Here is a 10469-nt window from a genome sequence, read left to right as displayed (position 1 = left end):
ATATTTATATAAGATATATTTTATATTTAGTTATTCAAAATGATTCTTTATTCTCTCTTTAGTTCTGACCTCAGTGCTGATCTGCACAACAACGCAAGGTTGGTTCACTTTATATATATCTAAGTATATAAAGTATAAACTTTACACATTAAAACCTCACACACAAAAACACAAGAACATTTTGTTTCATGGTGAGACTTTTATTCAAAATAAAAAGCAGAAGATTTTCCTTCCAGCTGTTCAGCTGACTGTGAGTCCCAGCAGATCCCAGTTCTTCATGAGAGAATCAGTGACTCTGATCTGTGAGGATGAAAACAGATCAGCTGGATGGACAGTGAGGAGAAACACCAGCAGAGAGACCAGGAAGCCATGTGGAGATGGATGGGGAGAAAATGATGGTTCTACCTGTTACATCAGCTACTTGTTCACATCAGATACTGGTCTGTACTGGTGTGAGTCTGGATCCTCCAGCAGCAGCAGCAGCAGCAGCAGCAGCAGCAGCAGCAGCTGCAGCAGCAGCAGCAGCAGCAGCTGCAGCATCCAGCTCTCTGTCTCTGGTAAGATCAGACTGTGGAGTTAGTGTTGCTGTGTGGAAATGGATGAAATGCTGTAGTTTGTCTCTGTGTTGAAAGGATCAGTGATCCTGCAGAGTCCTGTCCTCCCTGTGATGGAGGGAGATGACGTCACTCTGAGCTGCAGAGCAAGGAATCCAACCCACAACCTCCCAGCTGCTTTCTATAAAGATGGCTCCTTCATTGGTGATGGATCAGCAGGCAGCATGACCCTCCTCCATGTTTCCAGCTCTGATGAAGGCCTCTATAAATGTAGCATCAGCGGTTCTGGAGAGTCTCCATCCAGCAGGGTCTCTGTCAAAGGTCAGAGGTCAGCAGCTTCTCTGTCTGCTTCATCAGGAGACAAGAAGTAAATGATTCTCTGGTTCATTTCAGGGAGAGTCTCCTCCACCTCCATCCCTTCCTCCACTCCTCCTTCCTCCATCTCTCCTCCTCCTGGTTCATCTTTTCCCTCCATCATATCAGTTGCTGCCATTTTTATCTTCTTGGTTTTGCTCTCATTGATTCCTCTGGTTCTTCTGGTGAGACGATGTTTCTGCAGGAAACCTGAAGGTGAACTTTGAATATTGTTTTTTTCAATCATTTTAACAGACATGCAGTTTAATCTTTGTTTTGTTGTTGCATGTTTTATTTTTCATTATTTTCAAAAACTGTTTATTTCAGCTGAAGAAGGAAAAGATGGAGAAAAGGAAATTAGAGAACTGAAAACCTTCATTAACCAGCTGCAGCCAATCAGAAGCAGCAGAGGTAACAAGCTAACAGCTCCATGGTTATTAATGCTAACAGCTAATAGCTCAGTGGTTATTAATGCTAACAGCTAACAGCTCTGAGGTCGTCCAGCTTCCTGTTATTGAAGGAAACATGCAGGTCAAACTGGAGTTGCTCTGGAGAACTGGGAGGTTTAAACTGGTTTCCAGTTGGAGCAGCAGACATAAGGAGGATCCAGCCTCCTGTCTGCAGTTTGACCAGGAAGCTGATAAAAGACTTCCTGCAGCTCAGAGTGGATCACTGAGTGGATCACTGAGTGGATCACTGTTTGGATCACTGAGTGGATCACTGAGTGGATCACTGTGTGGATCACTGAGTGGATCACTGTGTGGATCACTGAGTGGATCACTGTTTGGATCACTGAGTGGATCACTGAGTGGATCACTGAGTGGATCACTGAGTGGATCACTGTTTGGATCACTGAGTGGATCACTGAGTGGATCACTGTGTGGATCACTGAGTGGATCACTGTGTGGATCACAGAGTGGATCACAGAGTGGATCACTGAGTGGATCACTGAGTGGATCACTGAGTGGATCACTGAGTGGATCAGAGCTGCACTAACCTCACTGTTTGTGCTGCAGGAACCTCTACATGTGTCCTCTACTCAGCGCTGAGGACAGACGTCCATCAGGGACGGATCGTCTGCAGAGCCTCAGCGGCTTCGTCTCCAATCTGAGGAAATCTGGTCCAAATCACCAGCACAGAGATCTGGATCTGTTTTCCTGCTGCAGCAGCTCCAAGCCTTTAACATCTGGCCCACAGCATGATACCCACTGACCCGGTTCTGGTCCATCGCTCTGATCCTCTCAGACTTTCTCTGTCAGGAGGTCAAAGGTCACAGCATCTGACTGCAGGGTTTAGAAACAACCGATGAGTTTCTGAAGTATTCTCCTGGTCCAACATCCAGTCATCACGTGACTCCATGAACATGATTCATGCTGCCACCTGGTGACAGGAATCTGGTACTACAATCACAATATCTCAGCGTAAAACAGGAGCGTCCAAACTGTCCTAAACAAAGTCCGACTTTGGACACGGTTTACAAGAAAGACACTTGTTTTAATATCATCCATCCATTTTCTAACAGCTTGTCCCAGTGGGGTCAGAGGTCAGGAGGTTCTGCTGCCTCTCCAGCTCAGGTTCTGGGCGAGAGGCGGGGTCACCTGGATGGGTCACCTGGATGGGTCACCTGGACGGGTCACCTGGACGGGTCAGCTGGACGGGTCACCAGTCTGTCACACAACTGTTTTAATACCTGATCAGGTTTTAGAGAAATCTGATTCTATCAGTTATATTTGTGAAAAAGAAGAATCAAAAATAAAATTAATATTTACTGTAAAGACATTCTATATTTTGATGCAAAATAAAAGTGGCTCTATATTTTTCATCAGGATGTACAAAATAGAACCACAGTATATTCTTGCATAGTTATGGTTATGTATATATCTGCATAAAGTACAACATTTTAAATAATAAACACCAATATGCACATTTTTCTTTTACTTCAAATATTGTATGCATGGATTATTTTTAGGATTATTTGTGATGTAGAAACATAAAGACAGTGAAGGTAAAAATGAACCTGAGTTACTTTGGCAGAAACAAAAATCCTCTTCTGCACATTAAACATTAAATTATCCACATTTTTCTTGTGTTGTATTTATTTATCTAAAATAAAATAATAATGAAACTGTAATAAAGTGGTTTACATACAGTTCCAGGTATAGTTCTGAGTCGGCCAGTTTATTACAATGTGTCAGCTGAAAATCAGTATTGATGTGGTTGAATGTTCCACCATATAAAGACATGATACCAACATGTTGTCTGTGTGATTCTTCCAAGCCAAGAATATCACAAAACCTGCTTCAGTGTGAAGAGCTTCATAAGCAAGGAGTCATAAAAACTTGATCCAGTTTCATTCACCAACATTCAGACGTCAGACGGGAAACTACAAAATCTCTGAGGCCAAACGTGAGTCCAGAGAAAACCAACATGGCCGACTGGGAAGCAGGTTGTTCAGGATGTAACCATGATGATGAGGGCTGGAAACAAGGCCTTTCCTTCTTGTTCTGCACAGTTCCTGGTTCAGATCCAATAGTTCTGGCAGGAACTGACTGAGTTCATGTCTCTGGTTGCTCTTCCTCAGGGTTCATGCTGCTCACATTCCCAAGAGTCGTGCTTTAAAATAAAACAAAGGTCTTAAAATGGTTGCTCCCAGTTCTTCTGCTACGGTCTTCTGATCCAGATTGTAGGAGTCAGTTCTGTTCTTCAGCTTTAAAGTGAAATGGTCCCTGCAACAGCTGGACTTCTGTGAGAGACGCCCACAAAGCCACTGGAACCAAGACAGAGCAGAGCGTCGCGCTACGTTCATGTGAACATGGCCACTAACAGACCAGACAGGTGGAAACAGGCCACGTTTTCACCAACACTGGTTTATTTGTGCTGAAATCTGGTTGAGACCAGTTTCAGTTAAAGTCAGTGGAACCAGCAGCAGCTGGTTTCTGTGGTTCAGACGAGATGAACAGGATGTGCTAACAGGCTGCAGGCCACTGAGCTGACTGGTGTCATGCAAAAAACTCTTTCCAAGGACTGTCCAGGTAGAAGCACTCAATCAGGTTCATTCATGCATTCTGCACAATTATAAGAGCTCATAAGATAATCAAGCCGGTCTGGATTCAAGTCTAACCCAGCTCACTGAGCTCTGCCAGGCAGAGACAACATGAAAGTTTTCATACAATGATTAGAAAGGAAAGCAAGAGGCAAGAAGGTCTGGTCCTTATGCAGCTGTGGAAAACAACCTTCCAACCTCTTACAAGTAACTCAACTAGTTATTTACAAAAAAGCCAAATAGTCCTTTTGGTGAGAGTTCACAAACATTTCATATGACATGACTTGCAGATGTGACCTTATTGTAATTATTGCCTGACACAGGCTAACCACAAGCTGCTAACACTGAACACACAGACACAAAGTAACATGAAAACACAAAGTTAAATAACGTTGCAGAATGTTGTTGGATAACAACTGAACTGTCTTTAATGAATCTTGATCTGTAATCAGTTCAATGAAACACAAAGAGTTCCTCAAGGATGTGTAATCGGTGCTCTGCTTCAATTTAAATGTTCTAACCCTGTTACACAGTTATGAATATAAAATTTTGTTTGTTCAGCATGCTGGTGTTTGAAGCTAATGCTAACTAGTTGGCTGGTTTTGAGGCTGATTGTTGCATGATTCAACTTTTTAGAACTGATATAGTGAATTTAACTTTGCAAGCTAAAAGCAAAAGTCTCCATTTTGACTTAGGACATGCTGAGTTGTGGGTTATTATGTGTAAAACTAATATGGCACTTATATCTGAGTCAAATTTAATTTTTGTTGATAGATCTATGTGGATGTCTACCAATATGTAAACGAGGAATATTTGTGGATATTACTGCATATATTTATCAGATTTGTTTAAACAACCATTGTAAAAAGTTTAGTTATTTAGCAGTCTGGTATTTTACTAGTTATGTTAATACAGACCAGGTGACTGGGACTGGGAATCCCTCCATACTGGTCTGGTAGGAGCCTGACAGTTTGTGCTCCATCTCACCACAATGACACAAACATCTGTACTCATCCCTTCTCCGTTGTGGACAAATCACATTTCTCCTCAGATAGTTGGACACATAAAATCAAACACTCTTTATTCACTTTGTGTCAGTTGGAAACTTTTGTGACCGCTGCTATTTAGCTTGAAAATTTGTGATTGTCGTTTTGCATCTTCAAGAAAATAAACTGTTGTATTGTGCATATATGTATAATTTTTTTGTGGTGTTCACTTTAATGTTTTCCTAAAAACAATCATTCTGTGCTTTTATTAATTACTGCCATCAGCTCCACCAGTCGTCACTAACATTCTGAATTTACATGACATTTAGCCTTTAGTATCATCATCAGTGCTACATGATTAAGACACAGAATCAGACAGTCTATTCATCCAGGGCAGAGGAAGACATGACCACTGAGATGGGCAGATGGTTTCCTTCAGATTTTAAAAGGCAACAATTAGACAAATTATAAGTTGGAGACGATCTTCAGTGAATATTTCAAAGTGTTACCTTTGTCTTTGTGTCGATATAAAGACACCAGGAGCAGAGTGGAGATGAAGTACGGACAAAACACGACCAGGTGGATGAAAACTGGAAGGCCCACAGTGAAAGGAGAAGGATTGGAGTTTAGAGAGGCAGCAGCTGCTGGAGATGAGATCAGAATCATAGATGAAGCTGCTGGAAACATGGAGGGAGAATCATATCAGATACTAAAGCTGCTCACCTGTAACAGACTTACTGCTGGGGGCAGAGGAGGTGATGGGTTTATCTGAAATAAGGAGAGTTACTGTTTGTTATCATGGTGATGCTCACTGGTTAAAACCAAAAATCCAGAGAAGCTGTTGACCTCTGACCTTTGACAGAGACCCTGCTGGATGGAGACTCTCCAGAACCGCTGATGCTACATTTATAGAGGCCTTCATCAGAGCTGGAAACATGGAGGAGGGTCATGCTGCCTGCTGATCCATCACCAATGAAGGAGCCATCTTTATAGAAAGCAGCTGGGAGGTTGTGGGTTGGATTCCTTGCTCTGCAGCTCAGAGTGACGTCATCTCCCTCCATCACAGGGAGGACAGGACTCTGCAGGATCACTGATCCTTTCAACACAGAGACAAACTACAGCATTTCATCCATTTCCACACAGCAACACTAACTCCACAGTCTGATCTTACCAGAGACAGAGAGCTGGATGCTGCAGCTGCTGCTGCTGCTGCTGCTGCTGCTGATGCTGTTGGAGGATCCAGACTCACACCAGTACAGACCAGTATCCCATGGAAACAGCACACTGATGTAACAGGTGGAACCATCATTTTCTCCCCATCCATCTCCACATGGCTTCCTGGTCGTGTTTCTCCTCACTGTCCATCCAGCTGATCTGTTTTCATCCTCACAGATCAGAGTCACTGATTCTCTCTCTGGGATCTGCTGGGACTCACAGTCAGATGAACAGCTGGAGGAAAAAACTTTCTGTTTACTAATGTTGTCAATGATTCACAATTTTGCATATGAGCAGTCAAACATTTTCTTTCCTTTTCTGAAGAACTAAAGTGTTTTTTGTGCAAAACAAATATCAGTTCAAGTAATTTTGACTCTTCATCATAAAACTGAATATCTAAATGTTAAACAGGAAATGAACCAACCTTGATTTGTTGTGCAACTCACCACTGTCATAACTAAAAAGAAAAAAGAAAGCACTTTGAAAATTATAGACTTTATTTCTCACACAGGCAATTTTACACCTCAATTTTTGTTTTGTTTTGCACTATTACAGTAAAATTTGTCCAGGAAGAAGAAAATATCTAAAGATAAATTTGTAGTTTTGTCATCATGTTTCATCTCTCATGTTTAGTTTCCAGAGGAAACTTCCAGCAGATCATCCTGAGTGGGTTTTAAGCCGGCTTTGGGTCTCTCAGCTTCAGCACCAGAATCCTAGTAAATGGACAGAAATAATTTCTACTTACAGAGCAGAAATGTGACAGATGTTTCCATCATCGTGTCTCTCAAAGGTCTGGGAGATTTTAAGAGACTCAGAGTAATCCCTGCCTCTTCCTCTGAGGGGCTGAAGAAACAGAAATGTTCTCCACCCACAGAAATACAAAGTGTGCATCACTTCCTTGTTTGCTTCACTGTGGAGTTGTTTGAGTGTGATGATTTTCTTTGCTGTGACCTAAATCAGGCCAGTTGTGGCCCAGTTGGCCTGATTATATCAAGTGACCCAATAACTCTGTCAAGTTAATGGGTCACTTCACAGAGTTACCCAATAGTTTCCACCTTTTTTATTTATTTTTTTATGAGATAGGAACATGTAGAGAACAGACCAAAAGTTTGGACACACCTTTTCATTCAATGCATCAAACTATGAACTAACACATGTGGAAATATGGACTAAACAATAAAGTGTAGAGCAAGTGAATATACACTTTATATTGTAGTTTCTTCAGAGTAGCAACGTTTCGCTGTGATCACTGCTCTGATCTCTCTGCATCCTCTAATGAGCTTCCAGAGGTCGTGACCTGAAACAGTTTTCACTTCACAGGTTGTCAGGTTGATCAGTGGATTTCTTGCCTTATAAATAGTCATGAAAATAAAGGAAACACTTTGAATGAGAAGGTTGTGTCCAAACATTTGCTCTGTACTGTGTACATTGAACATGTTAGATACTATGGGACTTGTTGCAATGCTCATAAAAGGGCCTTTACATAAACAAGCATTAATACAGTTAAACACACCTAACAAGAGGCCGTTACTCATGGTGGTAATGTATTAATTACTAATCTTATGTTTTCAGGAAACATGTTGAAGTTAATATCCAAACAGTTTTCAGTCTGAGTCCAGTTTAAGGTCCGTGTTGAAGGATTTCCAGAGGTTGGAGTGAAACAGTGGACTGTGCAGAAAAGGGCTTTCAGAGGCAGTTTGATGTTTCCACAGGCCTGTAAAGGAGCCATGCAATGACGATCCACGGCTGAGTGGAATTACAAGATCATGAGAAGAAACTCACTTGTGAAAACACTTAGACATTAAATTAGACTGATTACTGTTCCAACATTAAAGTTGCCTGAAATGTATGTATTTGTATATCTATATATATTCAGATTTGTTGAACAGCAGTGTGTTTAAAAAGATGAGTAAACCTCAAAATTCTTCAAAATAAATTGTATTTTAAATAACACAAATGCTTTGGGGACACTGCACATTCTATTTCAAAGCAAAATAGAACAGAATAGAGAAATTAATTGAATATTACAATATTTTACAGAAAGTCAAGAAATACAATTTTTAAAAAATTGCAGAGTTGACATCTTTCGTTACGAACTCAAAAATAAACTATATAAATTAAGAAATGCTGTAATACCAGTTGCATAAACACAGTTTGTAACAGACTGGTGACCTGGACAGGTGACCAGCATTAGCTGGACAGGCAGCAACACCTCGACCCACGAGGGACCAGGTATTAGAAAATCAATGGACGGATGGACAGATAACCATGGGTTCTGATTACTGATTCCCATCTGGGGTAAATTGGACCTCCTGCTGGTTCCGGTCAGCAGGTCCTGCAGGTTCTGCAGGTTCCAGGTCAACTGGACCTTGTTCCTCAGTTCCTCAGTATTTTCTAGTTTTGCCTCATGAACTTCATGTTTCATGTCCAGTTTTCTATGATTCCAGAGGTTCTGCTGCCTCTTCATTACTTTCTGTTGGTCTGATGATTTGCTGCCTGCTGAGGGTTTGGAGTCGTCGTCTTGTTGAAGGAAACATTTCTGCATTTAGCAACACGACTTGTTCTGTTGAACTCAAGCTGATCCATGATCCCAACACCATGAGAAACATCCCACATCATGATGCTTGAACCGCCGTGCTTCATCATCTTCACTGTGGCTTCAATTCAGAGTCTGACAGCAAACTGTCTGTGGCCCTTAGAACCAGAAAGAACAATTTTACTTATCAGTCCATAAAATATTATGCCATTTTTTCTAGGCCAATCAATATGTTCATGTTGTAGCTTCAGCTTGTCTTTATTTAAACAACAGGACGTTGTGGGACCCCCTGCTGGCAGCTTGGATACACAGAGACGTCGTCTCACAGCCAATCACAGATCATCGTCGGTCCTCTGGAGCCGATTACTGTCTGATTATTGGCTGATCATTGGCTGATTCTTTGCCCTTTTGGTTATTCTCCGGTCCATTCATTTTATTTTTCTTCAACTTTCTGGTTTTTGCTGTCATTTTAAGGCATTTGATACCATTTTAGCTGAACAGCCTATATTTTCTGCACTTCTTCATAGGTTTTCCTCTTTTATTAATTTTCTGATCAAAGAATGTTCTTCTGAACATGTTAGTCTGTGACGCATCCTACAGCATCAGTTGCCTTCACCCTTACATTAGGGTCACCTGCTCAACATCTGTTTATTCACATAATCAATGACCTCACTGATTGACCTCAGCACTGCTTGTCATGTTTTGGTTTACTCGATTAACCCACATGCGCAGAACACACCAGAGAGACCAAAGTAAGTTCAGTGATTTATTATAAACACGGTGCAAAAATGTGAAAAAACACGACTTCCAGGATGAGACACTCGGAGGGAGGAGGGGGGCGGAACCGGACCAATGATCTTCCTGAAGAGGAACAAAAAATGAGAACAGAGTGACGGGAGGGGAACTGAAGTTAGCGGTTCGGGACCTTACTTGCTGGTGGAGAAAGCGGAGCTGCGAGGGGTAGACTGCTCGGTGGGTCAGAGGTTGGAGCTGAGGGAACAGGCGATTGCGGCGTTGGAGGACGGACAGGTGAGACAGGCTCTTTGGGAACCCAGGAGGATCAGGTCGTGGGGTCTCAATGCTTCTCCCAGCCACTGTGAATCCAGACGGACAGGATGCCGGCAGTTCCACGGCAACGAAAACCTGAGGCGAGGCAACAAGAGCAGAGTATAAGAACAGAGCAGGTGGTCTGAGGTCAGCAATAACTGGGTCTACCATTCACAAGCTGACACTCTGGCACTGGAGTGTTGACGATGTCCTCCTGAAATACTCCTCCCAACAAGGTAAGTGGCAGCAGGTGTGCTGGTAGGATCCGCCCACCACGATGTTCCTGGACGCCACCTGGTGGAGAAGGCCGCAGGAACCTCATCCAGCCCTCCGGAGATCCACAACACTGCTATCTTTTTTTGAACACACTCCTTTCAGTCAATGATTCAGTTTCACAGCATCAGGAACATCAGGCCCGTTTTTCTACCTTCACTAAACTTCTAGAAACTTAATGCAGTGTAGAAAAAACAAAAACACTGATTCATCAGGCTAGTGGTGTGGGACGGTTGGTACTTTGAACACAACAGATGGATGGATGGATGGATGGATGGATGGATGGATGGATGGATGGATGGATGGATGGATGGATGGATGGATGGATAAAACATGTATGCTGTTTCCTCTTAAAAGTAAATCTCCTTTAGTTTCACTTAAGTGGTGCTGTCTCTTTAAGAACTAACATGTTCTTTCTTGCAGGATGTGAGGGCTGCTGGTGCCTCTCTCCAGGGGTTAAA

The 10469-nt window shown here is 42.2% G+C and overlaps 2 protein-coding genes across 2 annotated transcripts; one reads left to right on the top strand and one right to left on the bottom strand.

The window, feature by feature from the left end:
* Nucleotides 1–240: 240 nt before the first annotated feature.
* Nucleotides 241–3123, top strand: LOC129376727 (low affinity immunoglobulin gamma Fc region receptor II-like). The gene is made up of 5 exons (XM_055056308.1): nucleotides 241–491; nucleotides 618–875; nucleotides 948–1124; nucleotides 1236–1319; nucleotides 1925–3123. The coding sequence occupies exons 1-5, from the start codon at nucleotides 278–280 to the stop codon at nucleotides 2017–2019; spliced, it is 828 nt and encodes a 275-aa protein (XP_054912283.1). The 5' UTR covers nucleotides 241–277; the 3' UTR covers nucleotides 2020–3123.
* A 2172-nt stretch (nucleotides 3124–5295) lies between these two features.
* LOC129376520 (uncharacterized) lies at nucleotides 5296–10057 on the bottom strand. The gene is made up of 7 exons (XM_055056128.1): nucleotides 9911–10057; nucleotides 9619–9831; nucleotides 6109–6358; nucleotides 5791–6033; nucleotides 5661–5705; nucleotides 5447–5581; nucleotides 5296–5370 (listed from the first exon to the last, which is right to left on the bottom strand). The coding sequence occupies exons 1-7, from the start codon at nucleotides 10055–10057 to the stop codon at nucleotides 5318–5320; spliced, it is 1086 nt and encodes a 361-aa protein (XP_054912103.1). The 3' UTR covers nucleotides 5296–5317.
* Between the last annotated feature and the right edge of the window lie 412 nt (nucleotides 10058–10469).

This window comes from Poeciliopsis prolifica, unplaced genomic scaffold (assembly GCF_027474105.1).
Source record: "Poeciliopsis prolifica strain line A6 unplaced genomic scaffold, Auburn_PproV2 SCAFFOLD044, whole genome shotgun sequence".
Taxonomy (NCBI): Eukaryota; Metazoa; Chordata; class Actinopteri; order Cyprinodontiformes; family Poeciliidae; genus Poeciliopsis; species Poeciliopsis prolifica.
This window is presented reverse-complemented; position numbering and strand designations above follow the sequence as displayed.

Bases quoted from the DNA above. Each gene is read 5' to 3' on its own strand.
- LOC129376727 (XM_055056308.1), top strand. From the start codon at position 278: ATGAGAGAATCAGTGACTCTGATCTGTGAGGATGAAAACAGATCAGCT. The intron at 492-617 runs GCAGCAGCAGCA...TGCTGTAGTTTG, and splicing joins CAGCAGCAGCAGCAGCAGCA to TCTCTGTGTTGAAAGGATCA. The intron at 1,320-1,924 runs GTAACAAGCTAA...TTTGTGCTGCAG, and splicing joins GCCAATCAGAAGCAGCAGAG to GAACCTCTACATGTGTCCTC.
- LOC129376520 (XM_055056128.1), bottom strand. From the start codon at position 10,057: ATGAGGTTCCTGCGGCCTTCTCCACCAGGTGGCGTCCAGGAACATCGT. The intron at 6,359-9,618 runs GTAAGGTCCCGA...GAGTCCCAGCAG, and splicing joins TCCGCTTTCTCCACCAGCAA to ATCCCAGAGAGAGAATCAGT. The intron at 5,582-5,660 runs GTGAGCAGCTTT...TCTCATCTCCAG, and splicing joins CAGCAGTAAGTCTGTTACAG to CAGCTGCTGCCTCTCTAAAC.